At 25.4% G+C, this 16,234-nt stretch overlaps 1 protein-coding gene across 1 annotated transcript; it reads right to left on the bottom strand.

Moving 5' to 3' along the window:
- Positions 1-7,549: 7,549 nt before the first annotated feature.
- On the bottom strand, positions 7,550-9,267 carry K444DRAFT_557389 (uncharacterized protein). The gene is made up of 5 exons (XM_024876781.1): positions 8,989-9,267; positions 8,857-8,933; positions 8,617-8,792; positions 8,237-8,561; positions 7,550-8,181 (listed from the first exon to the last, which is right to left on the bottom strand). Exons 1-5 carry the CDS (start codon positions 9,160-9,162, stop codon positions 7,890-7,892), a joined length of 1,044 nt encoding a protein of 347 aa, XP_024739261.1. The 5' UTR covers positions 9,163-9,267; the 3' UTR covers positions 7,550-7,889.
- Positions 9,268-16,234: the final 6,967 nt, after the last annotated feature.

A 16,234-nucleotide genomic window follows, 5' to 3' on the forward strand; every position in this document is an offset into this window, starting at 1 on the left:
AGCTTGAGATATATTAAAAAGATTTATTTTTTCTCGGGCTTGCAGAAATTAATATAAAGATATAGTATTTAATAAATAATAAATTAATAAAAAAAATATTAGCTAAGTAATATATAAGTAAAAACTAGTTATTAGAATAATTCTAGAATTCTAAGCCTTATATCTATTTTCTAGAACAGGTATATTTCTCTTTTCTTTATATTAAAATTATAGTATTATTTAATAATAATTAAGAGAAAATATATAATTTACTAATTTAGATAATACTTGCTATAAATATAACTATAGTTTTTATATTTGAGTTTTATCTCTAATAAGTAAATAATATAATAAACTATAATTTATTTATATTTCTAAACTTTATATTTCTAATTAAATATATATTATATTTATTTTAGCTTCTATTTATATATTTATATTTATATAATAATAATAACTTATTCTTAATTCAAGAACTATCTAAATATAGTAAAAGAAGCCAATTTCTTATATATTCTTATCTTTTATTCTATTCTTATCTCAGTTCTATAAACCTATAGCCAGAACTAAAATAGACTACTTTAGAATAATAAAAATATAATTACTTAAATAAAATCTCTGGCTTTTATTTATTTATTTTTTTCTTTTTACCTGCTTTCTAATAAATTTCCTAGATACTATCTTTAAGAATAATACTTAGAACTTAGATATAATAGAATCTCAGAGTACCGGATTAAGAGAAAGTAATATTTACTACGAGATTAATAAAAAAATATATAAGTCTAAAAAGAAAAAAGGTTATAAATCTTTTTAGATATCTTATTACTAAGCTCTTTTTTAATTCCAGGCTATTTTCTATAAACCAAATTACGGGATTATTTAATAGTTTCCTTAATAACTAATACTATAATTTATTATTTCTTAATTAATACTAATAGCTCCTAAAAAGGCAAGAGAGAAAAGAGAAGAAAAAAGAAAAAAGAATTATTTCTAGAATTCCTATAAAATATATAAATTAGAAAATAAACTAAAAAGCGGCTACTAGGAAAATATAGATATAAGATTAATACTTATAAGAATAAAGAATTAAAATCCGAGGTAATAACTAATTAAATAATAGGTAACTATTTATATTATAGTACTAATACTAATTCTCGTTATAATCTCTTTTCTTATTATTTCTTATAAATAAATAAAGACTAGAACTTTAGAGAATATAAAGAGTACTATTAATAAAGAAAGAAGTAGAGATTTAGTAAGATTAAGAAATAGATATATTATTATAAAGTATAAAGTAGTACTTAAAAGAAAAGTTAATTTTAAGGGAATATATACGGGATTTATAATAGAGAATAAAGAAATAATATATTATTTATAAAATATATTAAAGTTATAGAGGCTAAATTTTAGATAGTTAAGAATTATATCTTAGACTTTATTATCTGCTTTTATAAATAATTTATTATTAGAATAAGTTAGAAAAAGAGGTTATATAAATAGGAAATATAATATTAGCCTATTAGTTCTAAAACTTTATTTTTAGAAAAAAGATATTTCTAGGAAATTTATAATAAATAAAATAAAGTATAAAATATTATAGATCTAAGACTATAATACTCTTATATATTTACTTAAGGTTTAAAAAATAAAATATTAGAATATAAATTAAATTAGTAATATTATAAAACGGAAAATTAAGAAAAGAGTAATAAAGCCGAGAATAAGAATTAAGGTTATAAATTAGAGAGAAAATAAAAAAAAGAAATTTATATTAATAAAGAAAGAAAATATCTTAAATATAAAAATTAGATAGAAAATCTTATATATAATAAAATAAGACTAAAAATATTCTTTTAAATATTAAAAAGTAAAATAAGCCGGTTTTATAAATTCTAATACAAGTATTATATTAGATTCTATTACTATATTTTTATTACTTTGGTTTTATAAATCTTATAATAGAAATATATTTATTTTTTATTTTCCTTTATTATTTATTTTTTTATTTTTTTATTTTCTTTCTTTTATTATTTTATTAACTTATTATTATATTTCTATTAAATAAATAAATTCAAGTTATTCTTAATTCTTATAGCTATAATAATAAGCTTTTTTCTTTCTTATAAAGTATTTTCTTAATAATTAATCTCGTTTTAAATCTTTTATCTTAAGCTATTAAATAAGTTATTTTATTCTTATAATAAATCGGTATATTTCAAGTAATCTAATAAGCTATTTAAGTAAAATACAAAGCTTTAAATATTCTAATCTAGCTATTATTTTATATTCTTAAATTTAGTAAAGGTATTATTATTATAGTTTTCTAGATTTAAGATAAAATTCTTTATAAACTTAATAAAGGTTTCCTAATTTGTAATATTAATATTTACTAATTATTTCTTATATTTCTAAATATTTCTAGCTATATTCTTAAAACAGGAAATATAATATATAACTTTTACTATATTTATAGCCTAGATAATTCTATTATTTTTATACTATTTTAGTTCTATCTAGTAAAAGAAATCCTAGACTTTTTTAATACTTCTTTTTCTATAAATTAATAGTTCTCGGGTTTTTAAAGTATTTCAAACTAAGAATATTACTAAAAATATAATAGGATTTATACCGGATATCTAAATATCTTTAAAATAATAAATTTAAGCCTCTAGTTTTTCTAGATTCTTTCTTTATTATATTTCTATTTCTAACTTAGTAATATAATAATAAGCCGCTACTAATTTCTCTATTATTATTATTTTATTAACTAGTTTTAGAAATATTTGAGTTCTATTTACTTTTTCTAATTAAATAATATAAAGAGTATCTAACTAGATATTTCTCTAGATATCTGGCTAGGTTATTCTAATAATAGTAAAGGTATTTCTTTTAGTTAATATTCTAGCTATTAATAATTTTATTTATTAATAGCTTAATTATCTTATAATAAACTACTTTCCGAAAATTAAATTAATTAGAATATAAGATATATAATAATAGAGTAATATATAAGTAATTAAAATAAATAAACTATAAAATAATATTTATAAATATAACTAATTTCAAGAATTAATTCTAATAAAAACTAATTAATATTCCTTTTCTAAACTAGAAGTATTTCCTTATATATTTCCTAGTATTTAGCCAAATATATATAACCCTTTACTTAATTAGGAAATACTATTTTATATAATTTATATAATTCCGATTATAAGCTTTATTTAAAATAGAAAACTAGATTTATAATATCTAATACTTATTTATATATTATTATATATATCTATTATAGTAATCTTTAAATAGAAATAGTAAATTAAGTTTATTTATTAAAGCAGGCTTTAATATAATAGTTTATTTATCTTTTTTCTTATTTAAGATAATATTTTTTTATTTAATTAAATCATTTTTTTTATTTAATTAAACTATTATTTTATTTAATTAAACTATTATTTTATTTTATTTAATTATTATTTTATTTAATTAAGCTATTCTAGAATTACTTAATTAGCCTTTAAGCCTTTATAAATTTAATATAAAGTTTCTCGAGTTAATTATTCTAGTAAATAACTTATATATTAAAACTAATTATTTTAGCTATTTTATTATTAAATTCCCGGGCCTTAAGCTTTAAGATTTTTTTCTTATAAAAGCTTCTAAGAAGCTTTCCGATTTAGCTAATAATATTATTTACTAATTCATTAATATTTATAAGGCATTTATTCTTTATTTTGGACTTTAGAATTATTTACTAGTTTTTAATTTCAAACTAGTACTTTATATAATAATTACTATTTAATACTATATATTTCTTAATTATAATAAATATTTTAATACTAGTTTAGCTATTTCTATTATTATTAGAGTTCTTTTTATTAATAAACTTCTTTTTATTAAATTTCTTACTACTTTTTAATATCTTATATTTTCTAAATATATTATTTTTATTCTTATTAATCTTTTTAATACCTGGTTTAATAGAATTAATATATTAGTATTTCTTTTTAATATTATTTATTTCGCTTATTAAACTATCTAATTTATTATTACTAGTAGCTAGATTCTTTATTTCACTATTATTAGAAAACTTTATTAAAATCGCTTATATAATAATTTTAGATATATTTTTAATAATAATATGAGTTATATTTTATATATTAATTTATTTTTAAATAAAAAAATTATTATTTTCATTTATAAAAGTAATTTAGCTAATAATTATATTATAAATAATTATAATTATTAAACTTGAAATATTATTACTATTATTTAATTAATTGAAATCTAGTAAATAGTCTTATTTAGTTCGGTTTTAGATAATATATTACCGGAATTCCTATAAGTTCTATTTTTATTAATAGTTTTATTAAAATAATAGTAATAGTATAAATAGTTAAAATAAATAGAAAAATTTCTTTCGATTTTTAATAATATTTTAAACTAATGTAAATAAGTATTTACTTTTAGCTTAGCTTTGAAATTCACTTTTTAGGTAATTTGCCTAGATAATAAAGGAAAATATTTTGCTTAAATTTCTAGAAAAGAGAATAAATACTAATATAATAAAATAAAATAAATATATTAGAGTTTAGCTAAAACCCGGAAAATATTTAGGTTTTTCTTTTTTTTATCTAGTTATAAAAGCCTTATTATTAAGATTTATTATTATCTAAATAATTTTTATTAAATTTATTTTCTTTAATATATTAAATTTACTTATTTAGTTAAATAAAAAATTCTGCTTTATTAAGGTTTTACTTATAAAATTTATATAATTTAAATACTAAGTTCTTAAAATTTAATATAAGATATTATTTATTATTTATATTTTATTTCTTTTATTTAATTTTATAATAAAGCTTATTATAAAATATTTTAAAAGAAAGAATTTTCTCGATTTTTTATTCGAGTTTACTATTAATTTTAATAAAATTAGGCTTTTTATTAGTTTAGCCAGGTAATAAATTAGTAGAATTCTTATAAAGTTTATTAGTATAAAAGATTAACCAAATTCTATAAAATAAGAAAAGATCTAATTAGTATAAGTAATTTATTATTTTATTAATTTTAAATAATTTAGTAAAAGAATAATCTAATTTATTAAATAAGTAATTTGTTTTTTATATTTTTTTAATTATATAAACTATATTTTCTAAACTAAAATCTGGTTTTTATTATTTCTTATTAGCTTATTTAGCTTAATAATTCTAAGCTATTATTATATATTTTCGCGTATAATTAATAATAATATTAATTCTTTTAGTTTATTATTATATTTTTTCCTAATTAAGTTTCTTTTTTAATATTTTAAATTCTATTATTAATAGTATTTAATTAAAATTTAGCTTGGATTTATATTTGTAATTAATTATTAAAAGAAATAAGCTAATTAACTTATATATATAAGTAGTACTTATAATATCAAATACTAGAAATAAATTTATCTAATTATTATAAAAGTAATTAATAAAGAAATAAAGTCAAGTATTAATAATCTAATAAATAATTTCCGTTTATTTATTAATTTAGATATATTTCATAATTAAGAATTTTAATTTAATTCTAGTTAATCTCGAAATTACTAAATATAATAATAAAATAAGCTAATAATAGTTCTAGTAGTAATATTCTTAATTATTAATAAGCTAATATATTATTTAAATAATTAATTAATTATAATAAATATATTATTATATTTTTTATTTATAAAGCCAGAAATATAGAAATTTATAGACAAATTATTTTATATTCTTAGGAAAACCAGTAAAAAAAATAATAGGCCTAATATTTTATTTTTTGGCTTATAAAACCTTTAATATTTATAGTAATTTACTATAAAGTAATTAATATTTACTAAAGGAATAAGCTACTAATAGAATTTTTAAATTAGAATTTTTGTTTTATTTTAACTAAAATAAGTAATAGTTATTATATTATAAATTTATTATAAGAGCCTAGTTTATAAATTATTATATTTATATTAATTAAAGTTAGTTCACAGCCTCTAAACTTAGTACCAGGCCCTAACTATTATGACCCTGGCCTAGCTTAGAGAGAATTAAAGATTAGTTCCCGGACCATAATAATACCTGAGAAAACAGGTTTAACTTCTAGAAACATATAAGGTAAAATCCTGAATATGCCACGAGGCCTTTTAGTTATTGGTAGCGTATTATTACTTAATTAAAGAAGACCCTATATAACTAGTCATATTATTACCAAGGCTACGGACAGGAGATATACTAAGTATTCTCGATATCGAAATACTAGAAAATAATCTATCCGCCGCTCTTCTTGCTACGGTCGACACAGGTTGCGGACAGGTCTGAGTCATAGTTTCTCATAACGGAAAGCAAGTTGAGGTCACGGCGCGATATAGTAATATGATTCTTGCGTTCGACGCCAAAAAGTTCGAGCCCACCTTGTCCGATACACTAGTTACAAGCGTGCAAGTCGGCACATCTCCCGCTGGCCCTATTTTCGTTAATTACGGGCGATATAATGTAACTGCGGAGCCGAACAGATTCGACTATAAGAATACCTCCATTGGCCTTACTATTGTTAATGTCGAAGCCGCACTCAGTAGCTAGCAGGGTAGCAGGGTTTCCCTCGAATTCCGATGGGCTTCTTCTCACGCGAGTTCGCGCTCAGTCCTGATGAGAAGACATTACTTGTTCCAACTATGGTAGTAAGCTAGTCCAAGCAGTGAACGCAGCCCAGCCAGCCCTGTATTAAGTAATGGAATGAGAAAGAATCCTTTTCCAAAGAATCAAAAAGAATCGTTACTAGTACAGCGCCTTCTCGAACGAGGCTGCTCAGATTCGGGGGGGGTCTGAGTAGAAGTTTTTCGCAAAATTTCAAATACAGGACTGATAATTATAATGGAAAACTGCATAATTTGATACTGAGTGTGAAGTAGAAGATATAAAAGTGTATTACAAACCCCTGAAGAAATCAGGATAGCATTGCGAAGTCACTCTCCCTTATTAGGCCCACGTGAGCCTGATCTATCATTAATTAATGCTAGTAAAGTTTCTGCCTTGATTCCCTTTTGTAAAGGCGTATAACAGCTCTCCTCAATTCAAGGACGAACACAGTCTGAGCTAAAATTCAAGAGCCTAGAGACTCTATTGGGCTGTAAGGAGCCTGTAATTAGAGGGTATGGCACTGAAATTTAGCAACCCAAAATTTCAAAATTAGCGTGCTTATGCTAGAGAGTCGACGACTATATTTCAGTCAAAACAGCCCGCTACTATTAAGGATTAGAGTGCATTAAAACTCGACTAATATTAGAATTAAGAATATAATAAGGTTTTAGCTTTGGAATAAATATATTTCAAAATAAAGTCTTTAAAAACTATTAAAGTATTCTTGCCCTAGTTTTAAGAGCCCTAAATAATAATAATATTAAAGAAGAAGAAAAAGGGCTGCTATAGCCTCTTAAGAATTAAGAGAAGTTGTAACAAAGGCCGTTTCGCATTGCATAGTAACGATTACAACTCTGATTATTACATAAGCTATGGTTATAGTAAACCTTTGCTATTTGTATAAAATAACTATATAGAGTCCCTGTGACGGCGCTGGCTATGGTCATAAGGGGGTGGTTGTCACATGACTAGTTTCACCTAGCTAGCCGGCGTTTCAGTGATTTCAGCTAGTATTTCCCTCCTTCTATCCCCTCCCCACCCCTCTCTCTCCTTCTTCTCTTTAGCTTAGTATTCTCGGAACTTTGAGCCCTTTTGACCATTGCCTTAATCCCGCCGTCACAGTCCCCGGCACGCACTACGAGGAGGTCTGGGTTCGACTTTGCCAGCCTATATAGCAGAGACAGAAATTCCTATCTATAACTATCTAGGCGCTATCTAAAAAATTACTCACAAAACAAGCGTACTGGCTTGGTCGTCTTTCCCCCTCTAGTTATTTAGAACAACGACCACATCAGACTCAATCTTCGACGAAGGCTCCTTGCCATTTGCCGGTCCGTTAGCTTTAGCTTTTCCGTCTGCTTTAGCCTTTCCGTTTGCTTCGGCCGTTCCATTTACTTCAACTACCCCGTTAGCTTCACCCGCCTGCTGAGCAAATTCTCTTCCCTTCTTGATACCCCCATCAACCAAATTTGCGAATCCCCACACATCAAAGGCAACAGCAATCGCCCGAAAGCCTTGCTGTATCATCCCTGGAATCATCTCTGGGGCCAGAGCGGCACTATATCACAGTTAGAGAACGCCATGAGAGAGAAGCATAAGCAGGGAAAACTCACCCGATTAGAGGCTTGCCGTGTTTCATACCAGCGGCGACAAATTTACCGAAAGCATCTGCAAAGGTAGGGTGAGGCTCTCCGCCGAACTGTATGGGTAGTCCAGCATCCGCCAGATAGTCTCCGGGACCGAACATCAACCCAGAAACGCCCTCAAGCGCTGCGATCTCGTCCACGTTTTCCACGCCTTTGACACTTTCAATCTGTGCGAAGACGGCAGTATGACGGTTCGAAGTGCCCATGTTGAAAGGATCACCCTTATACAGTGAAGTATCCGAGATCCCGGGTGTGAAAGTCCATGGACTAAAAGATCGCTTTCCAATTGGGGCTGTCATTAACATCAACCAGTGTTTCTCTTGAAACGCGGAGTGAAAGATACTCACGATAATATGCTTCCTCCAAGACCTGTTTCACTTCTTTGGCACTTTCGCAGTGAGGAATCACTATGCCTGCTGCGCCCGCGTCCAGTGCAGTTGTCAAGCTGATTTCGTCGTGCTTCGGGACTCTGACGATGATCATGGCTTTGCCTTCGGAGTGGTGTTGAGCTGCATGGATAGCACTGAAAAGAGATACATGAGTAAGTATATGGTTTCTGTGGTTAAAATTGACAGGTTGCAACTTACTCATGAAGTGTCAGACGATTGAACATGCCGTGCTCGACATCGATCCATATGAAGTCGGGCTTTGTAGATGCAATCAACTGGAGAGTGACAAATTAATATGAAGCAAGGGACGTTCAAGTTTCGAGCTCCTACCTTAGTTACAAAAGTACTCGGAATTCCGTGACCGACACCGAAAAGCGTCTTAGTAGGATCTGCAACGGCTTGGCGGAGAGCTTCGCGCAAGTTCCCCGGTTGTGTTAAGAGTGCCGCGCGGAATGGTGCCTTGACGTGGAGGTCGGGCTGTTCTAAGTACCCTTGATCTGTCATGGTGGGCGACAAGTGGAAAGCGCTTTGATACGGATTGAGAAGGCCAGAATAGAATATCAAGCAGAAATGATCCTTACGGGGACGGGTCGCACCACCTTACTGGGAATTTGCCGTCTTTATACATGAAGCTCTCACGTGATGCATCCCGCGCTACGAAGCGATGCTGACTTGGTCAGCATTTACACAGCCTCTGGACAGCTGTGCTTACCTCCAGACTCAGCTGACTGACTAGAGTGGTTTTGCACCAGATCACCCTTTCACAACTCCGGAATGACCTAAGCGGGAAGCACAGGCCTCAGTTTCCGCGCAGTGCGCAACCAAACCACATCGAGACTTTTCGGCGGAACCCTGATTCAAGCACTAAGTTAGATTAATTAAATAAGGTAATGTCCGCATCGATGTCTTGCGCTCTTTTCAAACCCGATCTTTTATTCCATTTCAATTGAAATTGAAAGGTGGCACAGCTTAGTGCCGAGATCTGTCGACCGGACAAAACCCCATTGATATTTCTCACGATCCTCCTTCATACACGGACTGAAACAGTCAGAAATTCGGAACTCGGCATTGCAGATTTACATACCCAGAACCACAGGCACCCTAATATTGTAGCTTATAGTCTGCGCCCCAGCGACTGTGTGAGTGGAAAATTAACTGTTGAGACACTGTCCAGCCGAAACCGACACAGTACACTGAGCTGGCAAGTTGAGGACGTCACTCTGACCTCTCGGCGGTTGCCGGTGGCCAATAAGTCCCTCAGAGATTGCCGTGAGTCAATTAAATGCGGGTTTTGTACCCCCTAATTATTAAACCTCAAGCCCCGACTGGCTCCATTACCGGAATTATGTGAGATTGTCCACGTTCGTACCTTCCACTGGTTACCATTGGTGGTTCGATTGGGCTACACGAGCGATTGGGCCACAAAAGCGATGTCCCTCGCTAAATTTGCGGTACCAACCAGCTAGGACCAGCAGCCAGAAAGTACAGTCGGTCCGATCCAAAAGCGACAAAACGGTCGCTCTTTTACGCCCATAATAACTTTTTAACCACAACCCTAATTAATTAATACTAAGTAATGCGATTATAGAATAGAACCAGGCGAAAAACACCTATTAATTAGATTTTTAATACTATTTGTGGTTCATTAATAATCGAGGTTTAAAGTATACGGACCCTTTTTACTTTTTTGATTTTTCCTATAAAACACAAATATATTTGCTTGCTAAGGTTACATGAGCCTGGACTTTAGGGGAAGATCGCGGCATCTTACCAGCCTTATTATTAGTATAATAATAATAATTAAGCCCTATAAGCTTAAGTAAACCTTTCTAAATACTAAATATAGCTTTTTCTAGTATTATATATATTATATATATAATAGGGCCCTAATTATATAGGTTTCGAGCTAACTTTTAGCCAAATTAAATCCATAAACCTTATTTATTATTTAGCTACCTTTTTTCCCTTACTTTTATATATTATCCCATTTATTTATTATCTTTTTAGATATTATTCTATAGCATTTTTGCTTTCGTATATACCAAGTAGCTTATTTAATACTTAATTCCTTCTAATATATATCTATTTAATAAAATATATAATTATAAAACCTTTATATAGTCTCAATTAAATAAGCTTCAAGTGCCTCTATTATCTTAATCTTGGTATCTGGAAAGCTAGTCTTTTTTACTTAATAATATCGAGTTTTGCTATATTTCTAATATATCTTAATTAGGTTAATTTTATAATAGAACTTTGGTAAAAATATAGCCTTATATTCCCGATCTATAATAAGCTCTTTAACTTGAAACTTCTTTTTAAAGAAGTCTTAGTAGTTTAATAGTATACGAGCTAAATAGTACGTTTATTTAATAATAGAAGAATATTTAAGAGATATAGTATACTTAGTACTCTTTAAATATTTAAATCTTAAATTAGATATATTATAACCTTATTTAATAAGAATCTATTTCACGCCCTTAGGCTCTCTTTTTCTATTCGGATTAAGTTATTAAAAAACTTAAATACTGCCCTATAATCCCGGAATTATATATTTTAGTAAAAAGTATATATTTCTTCTATAGGTCTTAATATTACTCTTTTTAATTCCTTCTAGTATTTTATTTATACTAAAGATATTTAGTATATTTTTATTATATAAAGCATATATAAAAGACTAATTAAATATTAAAATAGCTATATAATTTGGATACTTTTATTTAAATATATTAAGTATTCTAGTAATCTGTACTAATAGCTATTTTATATTTTACTAGAAGTCCCTATTTAAGTTTAAATATATAATTTAATAAGTATTTAAATTAGGATTATTCGGAATAAAAATGCCTTTATTATTTAATATTTTAATATACTTTTTAGAGTCTATAAATTCAGAATTTCAAATTAGCCTTTTTTTACTCTTTCCGGGCATTTTTTACTAACTATTTATAAGCCAGAGACTCTTTTTATAATTAAATCTATAGAAATAGCTCTTATTATAAAAGTATATTATATATATCTGAACTTTAATTAAAAGTAAAGATTAAATCATGTATTATATATTAGCTTTATTTTTCTTATATTAAACTATATATAATAAAAGCTTTTTTATTAATAGTAAAAACATTTTTTAATAATACTAAATTATATTAGGTTATTTATATCTATTTATATAAAGCCCTTTCTTAGTTTTATAATAATAGAAGCCGAGTTTAGAAAGCTATAAATAAGCTATATTATAAGTAATAGGCTTTTCTATTATTATTAATAATCGAGGTAAAATCTCTTAATTAATAGTATTTAGAAAATTATTTAGTAATATTATTTCAAGCTTTTAATTAATTAATTAAGTATAATAGGTTAAAAAATATCCTTATTATCTAAATTAGAGATATTATTTCTTTTATTATTCCTAGTTTCTTATAGAATATTATATTATTATTAATAATAATAATTAAATAGCCTTCTAATTTATTAAACTAGTATCTTTCTATTATTTAAATAATAATTACTGTAATGGGGATTTGATTGTTATATGGATTTCGGACCATATATAGGCGTTGGATGCGTGGGTGGAGGTAAAGAGGGTAGGAAGCTAAATAAGTAGAAGTAATAATCTTGAGACTCTCAGCACCAGTAATAAAATAATACGAATGGTCAAAAATAAGGGGCTCCGAAGGTTGATGTATTGGGAAGGCTAATCGTACGTATGGACGGAGGTCTTATGCAACCCCTTAAACTAGCGCCAGCATGCCTGGGAAGCAGGACACGTGACGGTAGTCACGGGACAAGAGAGAAAAAACCCCACCATATTACTAGAAGTTACTAAAAGTAATATATTAATTCTTCTAAGTTAATATTGCCCGCCCTAGCTTTAAAAGCTATTAAGTATATTTCTAGAATAAATATAAATTAGTAATTATATATAAAGTATATAGCTCTTTAATTTAGGCTAGCTTAATATCTATATTATTAAGAACTTTTTAGTAAATTATTTATATATTTAAAGCTTTATTATCTCTATATATAATTCTAATAAAAGTATTTAAAAGTAGCTCGTTTATTTTATTATTTTTATCTTTAAGCCTTTACTTTTCCTTTAATTATATATTTTTAGGAATATTAATTAGTCTTCTAATAATATTGAATTATAGCTTCTTTTATTTAAAAAATAATATAATTATAGGAATTTTGAGCTTACTAGATTAGTTTATAACTAGAATATCTTTTACTTTCTAATTATATATATGTTTTTATTAAGTTCTTAATTGCTTTACTAATTCCTTTCTTAATTTAGAGATATATAAGCCTCTAGAAGCTAAAAATAATATTAGTATACTTATATTATAATATAAAAATAAGAAAATAAAATAAGAAACTTACTAGCCTATTTTATAAGTCTTTATTCTTATTATATAAATATAGGCTTCTCTAAAATAATTGTTTTATTACTACTAATAATAAGCTTTTATTAAGCCTAAAAAAGAATCGAATCTTTAAGCTTTACTTTATTACTTTATTTAATATCTAATTCATTAGAATTATTCTTTATATTAGAGAATTTCTTATATTATTTATTAATAATTACTTGAATTATAGCTTTTTTAGCTATAGTAAGAACTATAATTAAATTAAGAATTAAATTAGCTCGCTTGTATTTCTAAAGGCTTATAGAGATAGCTATTAGAAATATATAAAAGAAATACTTAATTAGATTTATAATTATTAAAATATTAATATAATTATAGAAAAGTAATTAATTTAGGAAAGTAATTATATAATAACTAAAATAAACAAAAGCAATTATATAAAATAAAAAAATATTTACTTATTTAATTATATATATTATAACTTCCTTAATAATAAAAATATTACAATTTTGAAAATATATAATTAATTTCTATAATATATAATATAGTTTTAATTAATATAATTTATATTAATTAGTATTATAATAGTTTTTTATTTTTATTTTTATTTTTAGATTAGACTAATTACTCATTTAGCTAGGCTTATCTAATTCTCCCTTAATATATTTACTAGATAAGAAAAAATAATATATAAAAACTAATAATATATAAAAAATTTCTCATATATATAGAACTATAAAGTTTTAGCTTATTATAATTCTTATTTTCCCTATAAATTATAATTAATAGCCTTTATTTTCTAATTAATTATATTCTAGTAATTAGCTTTAAACCTTTATATTATTTTTTAATATTTATTTCTCTAAGACTTATTTAGCCTAATATATCTTATATTAACTACCCGAGCTTTATTTTTATTATCTGTTTCAATATTTTTTTTTTTTATTCTATAGTAATCTTCTTATATTTCTAAATAATTTTATTAGCTTTTTCTTTTCTAGCTAAATACTTCTTTTCTATAAGGCCCAGATCTAGTATATTTTATTTAGTAAAAGTACTAGCTAAAATTAATCTTTTTAATACTATTTCTATTTTCTTTTATATATATAAAACTAAAGAAATAATAGATATATTATTTATTAATTATATTATGCGATTTTTAATTTAATTAATACCTTATTTTTATATATATAATATTAATAATATAGGTTTATTTACTTAGTTTTTATAATATAAATACGGGATAATAGAATAGTAAAACCAGGAAAAGAAGATAAAATTAGTAAAGAATACTATAGAAAATGAATTAGAGTTTATAAATACTTTAAAAACTCTTTATATTTCTTTATTTTCTATAGAATTCTAAATAAGTCAAAACATATTAATCCAGTTTTCTCAAAGAAAGAAATTATAATATACCGGCTTTTAATAGTATATTAAATAAGTAAAGTAAAGTAAAGTAGTAAATCTTATTTATATTTTACTTAACTAATTATAGTACTACTTATATTTTACTTATACTTTATTCAAGTTATTTATAAATAGTATAAGTAGGTACCCACGTGACAGATCACGTGACAGACTAGCCTAATCAGGTAAGCCTCCCGTCTAGCGCTGCTCTAGTACTATATCTTTACCTAATTAGGCAATAGTATTACTTAGTAAATAAGACGAGGAAATTAAGATTCTAAAGAATATAACTAGTTTATTATTATAGAAAATAAGTATTTAGCTAGTCTTATATAAGCCCTAACTTATCTTTACTAGGGCTATTTAATAAATACCTATATTATTAAATTATTATTATTATATAGTAGCTACTTATAAATATATACTTTACTTTATTTAAATTTTTAGAATATTATACTACTTATATTCTACTTATACTACTTATAAATATTTATAAGTAGTATGAGTAATATAAGTAGCATAAGTAGTTCTTTAATATACTAGCTCTTGAAAACCCTATCCCAAAACCTCTGGAAAATTATAAAGAAGTCTATTTTATTAAACTTCTTTATATTATTAAAAATCTCTTAATAAAGCTTCTTTTAAAACTAGTATTTTAAAGATTAGAAAATAATAATATTAAGTAATTAAAAAGATAAATTATATATATAAGTAATTTAAAAGATTAGATATAATTCTCCTAATAAAGATATAAAAATTCATTAAATAAATAAGAACTATATTTATTAAAAATTAAGATCCTATAGGTACCCGTTTATAAAGAAGAATAGTATTTAATAAAGTACTTAAGATATTATAAACCCAGGCAATTATTTATAAAACTAGTAAAAGAATATATAAATTCAATATTATTATTAAATATTTATAGAAAATATCTATAAAATAGTATATTTTCCTAAAAATAATATATATAGGAACTTTTCTTTTATTATAATTAATTATAGCTATAACTATAATTAAATCTCGATTATTTGAATCGGTATTATATACTACTTTATAATTTAGTAATATATATATAATATTTCCCATTACTACTCTAATTTAAAAGCTATTCTTATTAAAATTAAATATATCCTCTATATAAATACTATATTTTCTTCTATATTTATTAAAATTAGTAAAATACTTTTTAATATCCTTTATAATATATATATTTAGACATTTTGTAGATATTAATTTCTTTCGAATTTATTTTAGGAATTCGTAATTATAGGTAATTCAGGCTTTTATTTATCTATAAAATACAAAGAACTTAATATTGCCAGTATTATAATAAACTAGCTTAGAGATACTTATTTAAATTACTTCCAGGTTAGAACTTCGCCCGGAGATATAAAGTATTAAGAAATAATCTCTTAAAGACTTATCTTATAGTACTAAAAGTTTTTTATTATATTTACCCCGAGAGTTACTTATAAGACAACCCCTTTACCGGGCTATTAATTAATCATACGAGGCCCAAAAATGAGCTATAGCCTTCGTTTCTTTGAGTCTAGAATCTCGATTCATAGTCTTAGAGGCCTTAGTAATTCGCTTTTCAATATCTTTTACTTTGGGTGGCATTTTAGTAAATTGAAAAGTCAATAGTAGGAGGGCAGGGAAAATTTTGCATATTACTGGTTTTTATATATTGCCCTCTCTCACCTAGTAAGTGTACTAAGTAAGAACCAAGTAAGCCCGGCCGAACGAGGATATCTCTTATATAAATTTATTACATAAAATACTTGGCCTAATCG

This window comes from Hyaloscypha bicolor (genome assembly GCF_002865645.1).
Source record: "Hyaloscypha bicolor E unplaced genomic scaffold K444scaffold_53, whole genome shotgun sequence".
Classification (NCBI taxonomy): domain Eukaryota; kingdom Fungi; phylum Ascomycota; class Leotiomycetes; order Helotiales; family Hyaloscyphaceae; genus Hyaloscypha; species Hyaloscypha bicolor.